Raw genomic sequence first — 10,797 nt, 5'->3', positions numbered from 1 at the left:
ACGCTGAGTTATCTCGTATTTGTGCACCAATAGGATATAACCAATTTAAAAGCACGTGTACATACACGTGCATAGCCGTTTTTCTGAATCTTGTTTTCTATTGTTAGTGAAGGACTTAAAGGGAGGACGTAAAGGAGGACGTAAAAGTCGGACATAAAAGAAGAATGAGGAAAAATAAACCAAGACGATATAAACTTGTTTCACCCTGGTTGGAGATGCTGTTAGAGCGATTGCTACTTTTTGCGACATCTTTTCTACGTTTTTCTAGATTGTTTCAAGCCTTTTCTGTGTTGTGTTGCTTCATTCTATTTTTTGTGGGACAGTACCTGACTGTTCTTCCAAGAGCATGCTTTATCTTGGAATTCTCTCACTAAATAGGATTTAACCGGGACGTGAGAAGGAAAAGGAAATATTCTATGAGATGGTGAGGTATCTCTTTGTGTTACAACAAGAATAACATTCAAACATTGATAACACTTGCATTATCGCTTTTATTTCGGGATTCGCTTTGCAATTTAGCTTTTTTGAAGGTAATCTGCTGTAGTTTCGGTATTCCAATGGATCACTTTTCCCGCTTAATGTACATCACTGAGGCTGAACCACAATAGGGTATGATTATCTAATTATCAAAGAGTAGTAATACTCTGAAAATACTTCAGTTATCATATGTTTTACCTCTGAAAACAAAAAGAGTCTTTTTGATGCGGATGATGTGGGAGCAGTAATTCATTACAATACGCTAACTACAGTTGATGTCTCCTATTGTATCTCAAGTTTTGTTTTTACCATTTTCCAAACTCAATTCCACATATTTAAATTTCAGCTAAGCTTTTCAATCTTCAACCAGTTTTACGATTATCGAGCCTGAATTGGTAGAAACCTTTAACAAAGGGGAATTAAGGAGAAAAAAGAAACGAATAGAAAATATTGTTTACTGAAAAGGGTGTTATATACTCAACATATTTATTAAAACATATTAAAAGAAAAACCATAACTGTATTAAGTTGAATTAAATTGAATCAAATTAAATTAAAAAATTCATAAATAACGTCAATCAATAATATTTATAGCAGCGATAACAGCAACAATATTGTTCAATACTTATAAATGACAGCTTTTAAAATTTCTAAAAAGCGATAACTCATTTTCAAAAAACTAAACCGATAAACTGAAGCAAAACGGATGACTCAAAAAGAAAATAACCACCAGATTTGGAATATATTGGAATAATTAGTTGATAAAACCCAAGAATAAAAAACTAAAAATAAAGTTAACAGAGTAAATAAAAGATTAATTATATCACAATACTAAAATAATAAAACAAAAACAAAAAGAGAATATAAAAAAACCAAATTGAAAACACAAATTAAGTTATCAGTAGTAATATGATAAGAAAATAACTAACAAAAAAAAAACTATAATAAAACCAAATCACAATCGTTAATTGGAAACAAACAAAATTAAACAAATTGAATTAAAAAAAAAAATATTATAATAATAAAAATAATTTTAATCACACCCTCAGCAATCAATTGATTTATTCAAGTTATTTGATTAAAATAAATCAAAATATCCAACTAATTGAATATTCGATTCAAATCATAATCTAAAAACTTTTTAAACTACCATAATCATCATTCGTCCTAGTAAAATTGTTATTAGCATTATTAATGCTACTATTTGTATTAATATTATTAATATTACTATGATTGTTATTATGAGTACTACTATTACTAGCCAATGCATTTCCTGACGAATAATAAGTTTTTAAACTGACTAAATCATCATTATTTAAATTAACGTTTAAGCTACTGCTTATTGAATAATGGTTACTTCTTAATATCGTAAATGTATCTGAACTTAAAGTTTGAGATATCTCGCTATTATTATTATTATTATTATTATTATCATTGTTATTATGATTATGATTATGATTATCAATATCGACATTATGACCGTTATTATTAGTGTTATTGTTATGGTCATGATTTTCTTCTGCCAGGCTGTGAGTCTCGTTTCTAGCCGTGGAGTCGTTAGAAATTGTATTAGAAAGTAGATCTTCTTCTTCGACTGTGCTTGTAGATGTGATATTATTGTCATTCGTGTTATTAGTTGGTGTGTTGCTTGGAATGTTACTCAGATAATAATTGCTTTGATAGTTCAATCGTTCAAATATACTTGAAGGTGGAATACCGACAGTAGATGAATTGAATGTTTCAATAGATCTTCTTGATGATCTTGATCTATATAAAATGTTTCTTGATGATGAGGCCAACGTGATTATAGAAGATGAGTCAATTTGATTCCCATTTGTTGTCATTGATGCAGCCGTTGAATGAGCTTGTGATCCATTAACAATAGCGTTTCTTAACGGATTTGAATATGTATAATTATTATTTGTACTGCTATTAGAATAATAGTGGTAGCTTTGGATTGTAGCTGACGAAATTGACGTTGCAGGAGTGTATCCAAATTCATCATCAGAGTCATAGCCAATACTATTCACAGTCAAACTGCTTCCATTCTTTAGACTATTAGTAGTACTCTGATGGTAATTAGTATTGGTATTATTATTATTATTATTATTAGTAATAGTATTTGTGTTAGTGTTAATGATAGTATTTGCATTTGTATTTGTATTTGTATTAGTATTGTTGTTGAAAGAATTATGTCGATTATTATTGTGATTGTTGTTGTAATGTAAGAAATTTCCGTTAATGACTGTTTTCAAGTTACGATTCAAGATGGAATTTCTATCAAAAATAGACGGTTCTTTGTAAGATGATATTGAAGTCATTATTGAGCCTTTCATTGATTTTATGTTTGATTGTGAGGAATTTAAAGATAAAATATGATGATCTATTTCGTCTAGGTTACTTTGAGTTTGAGTTATATTATCATCGTCTTCCAAATCTATATTTCCATCATTGTTATTGTTTTGATTAGAGTCAGCAAGGCAAGTAATAATATTACCGTTATCCCTTTCATTTTCATTTTCATTTTCATTTTCATTTTTATTTTTATTTTTATTTTTATTTTTATTTTCAATTGCGTTTTCATATTCGTTCTGATTTTGATTAATTTCAATACTGGCATCGATATCCATTTTAATATCATCATTATGATGATTAGTATTATCGTTATGATTTTGGCTATTAAAATCAATGATTTTTTGAGAATCTTGATCCAAGATAATTTTTTCATTGTTCAAAATTGAGCTGTTATCATTTATGGAATCATTGTTATCAAACAAAAAGGAAGAATGTCTAGGAATATTAACTATCATACTCGAGTTTTCAAAAGGTTCATCGTTTTCAATGGAAATCGATTTTGCATTATCAAAGGAAGATATTAGAGATTTTACATCATTATTTCTGAAACTATTGTTGTTATTATTATTATTATTATTGTTATTGTTATTGTTATTGTTATTGTTATTGTTATTGTTATTGTTATTGTTATTGTTATTGTTGTTTTGTGAGTTTGTGTAGGCGTTTATCAAATTGTTTGTGAAATTTGAAGTTATACCAGAAGAGTTTAAAGTCAAAGTTGAGTGAGTTGATGAAAGAGAATTATTGTTGTTGTTATTGTGATTAAGATTATGATTAATGAGATAGTTTTGATAGTTTTCATTTAAACTAAAAGTATCGTTGTTTATCGAGTTAATGTCATGATAATACAAGTAATAGTTATAATTTGTGTTGTTACCAATACTATGGTTATAGTTGTTATTAAAGTTGCTATAATTGAAACTGTTTATAGTATTGGGGATTGATTTAATTGATTTGATGGAATTTGGATATCTTGGAGCTTTATAAATGTTGTTTATGTTAGTATTGTTAATATTAGTAGTGCTTTGAGCAGAAGATTTTTGATTTAAAATAATTTTTCTATTTTTCCTGTGTTTGTTTCCATTTCTTGTGGATTTCGGATTACTTGAATTTGTATTTTTATTATTATTACTATTATTATTAGGAGTATGAGTGGCAGTATTTTTATTGTTATTATTATGACGATGGTGATGATGACGATTGTTGGGACTATTAGCAGTATTATTTCTGCAGCTGCTTTTATGGTAATTATCGACATTGTTTGTAGATTGAGAAGTTCTCAAGTATGGGTTATGATTGGAAGAGCTAGAGATGTTTGACAAAGGAGGGATGTGTTTCTTCGTGGTTGAAGATAATCTGTTGGACTGGATGATTTTCTTGACCCAAGCAAATCTACCAGATTTGATCTGATTATTATTGGAGACATCGTGAGAGTTGTTGTTGTTACTATTGCTGCCATTGTTGGTGGTGGGTGTATTGGCCTGTACATTGATTGGATGGTTTTTATGAGCGTTTTTCTTGGTGTTGATGTTGATATTGGTAGTAGCAGTGGTGCTGGTGCTGGCAAAGAGATTCGACAAGGTGGAGGGATCAGTGGTATCCATATTACGATGGTTGGAGGTGGTGAGCTCAAAGCTAGCTCTGTTTCGTGGAGTCTTTATGGTGGATTGAGAGTGGGAAGGAAGAACGCTTTGAGAGGAGTGCAGAGAATTGGCAAAAGAGCTTAGGTGGCTGAGGGGATATTTATAGGTGTTGTTGGGATTACCAATTGACTTAGATCTTGGTCTTGTTTTCTTTGGTGGCTGTTTTCTGGCATCATCCAAAGTGTTTCTGTTGGAAGATTTGTTGGATTTGTTACCGAGATTGTTTGGACTGGTGTTGCTTGGTTCTGCCATGGTGCACAGGCCTGGAGCCAACTTGGGCTGAATAGAGGAAGTCTCGGACGAGGTAGATAGAGGGTGATGGTCGCTGGGAGCAAAAGCAAGAAGATGGTAAAGCAGAGAAGGAAGAAGAAGATGGTGAAGAAGAAGATGGTGAAGAAGAAGATGAAGATGAAGATGAGGGCGTTTAGCGCCCACTTTCCGAGAACCAGCACTAGACACACATGGTTGCGGGTGCAGTGCTGGACTGTGTTTCTGCGTGACTTTCACGTGGGGTACCGGCAGTTTTGAGCCAGCGCTGTGGGTCGAAAAGAGAGGTAAACAAAAACACTAAAGCATTCACTAAACACAAGAGATGGGTATCGATATCAGCAGCACATAAGCAAGCACAAAGCCTATTCACACAACACCCCGTACCTCAGCGTTCTTGATCAACGTGTTGAATTCCTTGATAACCTGTTTGTTCTGCTGGATGAGATCCACCATTTTTAGCAACACCTGGGTGTCTGATATGAGGCCTTTGCCAAAGACCTTGATGTTCTCTCGCTGGAACTGGCTTCTTTCAATCGATGAACTCCCAGAACTGGAGTCCACGTCCTCTTCATCATCGTCCTCGTCACCAGCATTGCTGGGGAATATCCAGTTCAGATTCTGTGAATTGGCCTGGCCCCTTTTATTGAGGTAGCTGAGACATTTGAGGTAGCATTTGCTCCATCGGTTTTCATATCCTTTGAGTGCTTCTTTGTACTCACTCACTTCTTTTTTCGAATTTGGTATGTTGTTTTTATTGCTAGAAATGAAAATATCCGGTATGCTAGGCTCTTTCAATTTACTAAAAAGCCTGTCGATGTTCAGACATAATTCTTCACTTGACACTCTTCTTATTTTTTTATTTATTCTATTATTCTTCCCCACTGTATTCAAATTCATATCAAATTTCATCCTGGGAATAGTTTTATTCACTGGCATACTTAGATTGTCAATTTGTTCATTTTTTGACTTGTCCATCTTAGAGAAAAAACTAGTAGTGTTATTATTATTATTTGTATTATTATTATTGGTAGTGGTAGTGGTAGTGGTAGTAGTAGTAATAGTAGGGGGAATGGTGGTAGTATTATCTCGGTTTTCTTTATTCTTCTCATTGCTACTACCATTATCTTTATCGTTAAACATCAAATTCATACTTTTCATATCAAAATTATTTGAAAACATCTTTCTATTAATCTCATCTAATACAATGCCTTTATCTTTCCCCCCTGTTTCCTCTTTCAATATCTCCATGATTATCTCTTTTCCGCTTTTAAATGAATTCGGTTTTTTTACATTTCGAGTATCAATAATTTCATCGATATCAGAATCAACATCTGGATCATACTCGTTCATTAACACATCATCTTGTTCAAAATTTGTATTCTTCGTCTTCTCTTGATAATCTTCCTCTTCATTTGCATTTGCATTTGCATTTGCATTTGCATCTGCATCATCAATTTTCAATTTATTGTTTCTATGTGTTGCATTATGTATATCGTTACTTGTATACGCCCTTCTTAAACCTGATATCCTGATTTCATCACTTTCAGAATCAGTATCCGAATCAGATATGTTCACAATATCTTTTTCATTAACATTGATCTCATTAATTTCAATTTTCTTATTACTATTGTTATTAAAGACATCATCATTCAATTTGTCTGTTTCAAGTTTGGAAAATTCATTAGGTAAATTTCCAACAATATTCATATTTTTCATATTCTTCTTTACTGATATTGGTACTTTTATTTCTTTATCTTTCCTAAAAAAATTTAATACATCAACTTTTTCTTCCTCTGATATGGCATCCAAGTAATCTGTAGATACTTCCTCTTCAATATCGGTTCTAAATGCTCTACCTGAATCCCCTTTTCTTTTCTTCAGATTACTACCGTTGTTATTATTGCCATTAAAAAGTCTATTGTCCTTTTCAATGCCACCAATAATCTCTGAAATACCTAATCTATTTTTTAATTTTTCCAGACTACTATTTGAATTTCCCTTTAATATAGTTTCCTTAGATATTGGTTTAAAATAATCTGTTATATCAATATTTGGAGAATTCATACCATTTTTGCCATTCTTCGCGTTATTATTGTTATTATTGTTATTACTGTCATTATTATTACCATTGCCATCAATTTTATTTCCAGTTTTTGAAAGATGATTATCATCTTTTTTATTAGGAGCATTATTCCTACTAAAATCAACACTAATATTACTAGTACTAGTACTACTATTATTTTTTTTCTTGGTTGATTTCTTGGATTTATTTGTCGAAACTATAGTATCGCTATCGGATGATTCAATCTCAATATAAGCTAGCGCTTCTTCTCTTAGACTTGGAGCTTTTGAAGCTGAGCGAGTTCTATATCTATTTGGATTTCTTTGTTTATGGAGATTTCTAGTTCTACTAAATAATGACGATCTTGGTGACTTCTTCTCCGAGCTTTTGTTATTGTTTTTATTAATTGAATGGTTGTTCACAGCTTCACCTTTATATGAAAAGATGTTTGATGTCGTTGAATTGGACAGAGTAGGTTTTTGTTTTTTAGTGGCAGAATGGTCATTGGTGCTCGTTTCATTAGATCTCTTGACATTTTTTTTCAAAGAAAGCTCAGATTCATCTACAGAAGAATCTTCATCAGAATCAATAACTACGGGTTTTGAAGGTGAATTTTCGTTAATTATATTGTCTTCATTTTCATTTTCATTTTCATTTTCATTTCCATTTTTATTTCCATTTTCATTTCCATTTGCTGTTTCTTTTTTCTCTTGATTGGGATTGAAAGCAGGTTCATCTTCATTGGAATATAAACTAAAACCCTTTTTCTTTTTGGTATTGTGATTAAAAAGTTTACCTTTTTTGTGATTAGTCTTAGTATTATTAGTTTGAGATTGAAATTCCGTGTCTTTTTGATTTTTGTAGTTGTTATAAAAAGAAGAAAAATTACTCGAATAAGGATTTGGATTTGGATTTGGATTTGAAGTGTTATTACTGCTATCGTCGTTATTATTATTAATGTCGTTATTCTTATTATTTTTATTGTTCTTATTATTCTTATTGTTTTTATTATTATGAGGTTTTGGATGGCTTTGTTTATGGGAAGCATTTGAATTTGAGGCATTATAATCAGCTTGAGTAGGAGGATTTGTATTTCTAGAGTTTTGATAACTTTGTTGAAATGGAGTATTCGCTGGATTTTGAAAATTGGGAAAAGGATTTGAAAAAGTATTTTGAAAACTTCTAAAGCTAAAATTCTGACTGGCATTTGGGAATGAATCACTGGAATTACTATTATTAATATTACCATCATCAAAGAGTGGGTTTGGATTTGGATTCGGATTTACGTTAGTTTCAGCGAAGAAAGGATAAGTATATGGAGGTTGGCCGTATAAATTGCTAAAGAAGGAAGAGTAAGATTGACCAAAATTAGGAAATTGAGGTTCGAATTGCTGCGATTGTTGATAACTTTGATGTTGTTGACGTCTTCTAGCATTGTGAGAATTTGGAGGATTTGGAGGATTAAAATAATGAATTGAATTTCTGTCATATTCAGAACGTCTAGTTGTATCACTTAAAACATGGTAGGAATCGACAATTGATTTAAATAAATCAGCAGCTTCCTTTGAAGGATTTTTATCGGGGTGATATTTTAAAGCCAATTTTCTGTATGATTTTTTAATCTCGGATTCTGAAGCATTTCTATCGACACCTAGGATAGAGTAATGATCTGGAGCAACTTTAGGATTTCGATTCATTTTACCAAAAGTTTTATTTCAAATGAATAGGAAAATGATAGAATAACTTAAACAGTAGCTCAAGAACTGGAAAAAAAATTTAGGCTGAATCCTTTTATTTTAGTTTGATTATTGAAAAAAAAAAGAATTCAAAAAAAAAAGAAAAAATTACACAAGTAATTGTAAAAACAGAGACTAACAAGAAAGTAAAAAAATAAGATAATTGAGATTTTAAATAATGAAAATCAGTATAAATATATTTTTATGGAATAAATAAGAGAATAAACGAACAAAAGTAAAATAAAATAAAATGACAGATGAGAAGAGGAAAAAAAAGAATACCACTCAAAGAACTATAATCAATCAAAGAGTATAAACAGAGATAAAAAAAAGAATTGAAACAATCAGCACGTGACTTAAACCGCTAAATAAAGACAGGAAACAGAAATGCAACGAAGACGCGCTTTATCACGCCAAACAATAGTAGGTAAGCAAGCCTGTAGTTACATAAGGATGAAATTGTTATGTAATCAATACAACTGAATAGTATTACGTCAGAGAATGTGCCTGAATTGGAATAATGTGCATTATCAAGTATTGAGTATTGAGTATTATTAAAGTTATATCACAGTTTAGTTTAAGACTAAAAACAGCATAAAAAAAGTATAAAAAGGTACAAAAAAGTAAAAATGAGTAAAAAACAGTAAAAAAAATAATCTAGTGGAAATATGAAATTATAAAACAAGATTCTGTAGATAAAGATGAAAAAAAAAGATAAGAGAAAAATATAAGATGATTCATCAATGGGGGAGGATAAAAGATAAAGATCTAGATAAAGATTAAGATCGAGATTAGGATAAACAGGGCCAAGGGAACAAAGGAAAAATTCATTATTCTGGTTTTTTAATAATTATCATGAAATATTGATATGGTAATTAATTATCAGTTTGATAATATTTAACAGTTTCATCTATTGATTGTGCAACATATTCGACATTTGAGTCATTTAAACCAGCAATAGAAATTCTACCAGATGAGATCAAGTAGACGCCATGTTCAGAGGCTAATCTTTCGACCTGTTTTGGGTTTAAACCTGTAAAGGAGAACATACCGATTTGATCAGTGATGTGATTCCAAGTACCAGGAGTATTCAGTTTTTCCAAATAGATTCTTAGTTTCAATCTCATTTCTGTAATTCTTGAGGACATTGTTATTAGGTCATCATGCCATTGGTCTAGCAATTTTGGAGTGGATAATATTTTAGACACGATTTTAGCACCGTAAGCAGGAGGATTTGATAGTTCTGATCTTGTTATCTTTTTGAATTGAGAAGCAATTGAATTTTTCAAAAACTCGTTATCCTTTTCAGATTCAGACAAGATTAAATGAACTACACCGACTCTTTCACCATACATTCCAGTATTTTTAGCAAAAGATTGGCAAATTATTATGGGGGTGTTGAGGATTTCAATACCTTTTCTTAGCGCCCAAGCATCTCTTTCCAAGTCACCAGATGCAAAGCCTTGATAAGCAGTATCGAAGATAACAAAATGATTTTTTGAGTTGATGTGGTTTAAGATTTCTAGCCACTGTTCAGGAGATGGGTCTAAACCAGTTGGATTATGGGCACAAGAGTGAAGAACAAAGATTGAACCATTTGGTGCGTTATTAATATCGTTCAAATAATTTTGGAAATCTAAGGATTTATTTGAAGGATCCCAGTACCTGTAAAAATCAACGTTAAAACCAGAGGATTCAAAAATTTGAATATGATTAGCCCAAGTTGGTTTTGATACATAAACAGTAGCTCTATTGTTGTTTGATATCACTAAATCTTTTGATGCGTTATTAACATTTCCAGTATAAAATTGAGATAGGAATTTAGCAGATAAATGTAGAGCACCGGTACCAGAGAGAGATTGAATAGAGACGATTCTGTTTTGGTCAAAGACAATTGAATCTTCACCGAGAGCAATTTTAGCAGCGTTTAAATTAAGAGATTTGAAACCTTCAATTGGCAAGTATTCGTGGTTGTAAGTGGGATCTGACTTGATTGATTCTTCGGCAGATTTGACAGAAGGCAATATCCATGGTTTACCATTATTATCTCTATAAGCACCCAACACCAAGTCAACTTTATTGGTTCTCTTATCAGCTTTGCAACGAGAAGCAACACCGAATAAAGGATCAGGAGGTAATTGGTAAATATTTGAGAAAGCAGTAGACATTGTGGATTAATAAAGTGTAATTAAAGATGTAAATATGAAGATGTTGATGTTTGAGAAAGAATATAAATTGGTTATTAAAAGTAGATT

The 10,797-nt window shown here is 31.3% G+C and overlaps 2 protein-coding genes across 2 annotated transcripts; both read right to left on the bottom strand.

The window, feature by feature from the left end:
• Positions 1-1,606: 1,606 nt before the first annotated feature.
• On the bottom strand, positions 1,607-8,782 carry ASCRUDRAFT_85344 (J domain-containing protein; the record flags this gene model as incomplete). The annotated part of the gene is made up of 4 exons (XM_020194895.1): positions 5,129-8,782; positions 4,936-5,009; positions 3,529-4,799; positions 1,607-3,279 (listed from the first exon to the last, which is right to left on the bottom strand). The coding sequence occupies exons 1-4, from the start codon at positions 8,501-8,503 to the stop codon at positions 1,607-1,609; spliced, it is 6,393 nt and encodes a 2,130-aa protein (XP_020048125.1). The 5' UTR covers positions 8,504-8,782.
• A 635-nt stretch (positions 8,783-9,417) lies between these two features.
• On the bottom strand, positions 9,418-10,710 carry ASCRUDRAFT_7297 (PLP-dependent transferase; the record flags this gene model as incomplete). Its single annotated transcript, XM_020192135.1, has 1 exon — positions 9,418-10,710. One exon carries the CDS (start codon positions 10,708-10,710, stop codon positions 9,418-9,420), a length of 1,293 nt encoding a protein of 430 aa, XP_020048124.1.
• Positions 10,711-10,797: the final 87 nt, after the last annotated feature.

Source organism: Ascoidea rubescens, assembly GCF_001661345.1.
Source record: "Ascoidea rubescens DSM 1968 unplaced genomic scaffold ASCRUscaffold_4, whole genome shotgun sequence".
Classification (NCBI taxonomy): Eukaryota; Fungi; Ascomycota; class Saccharomycetes; order Ascoideales; family Ascoideaceae; genus Ascoidea; species Ascoidea rubescens.
Note: the sequence above shows the minus strand (reverse complement) of the source record. Positions and strands in the feature narration are given on the sequence as shown.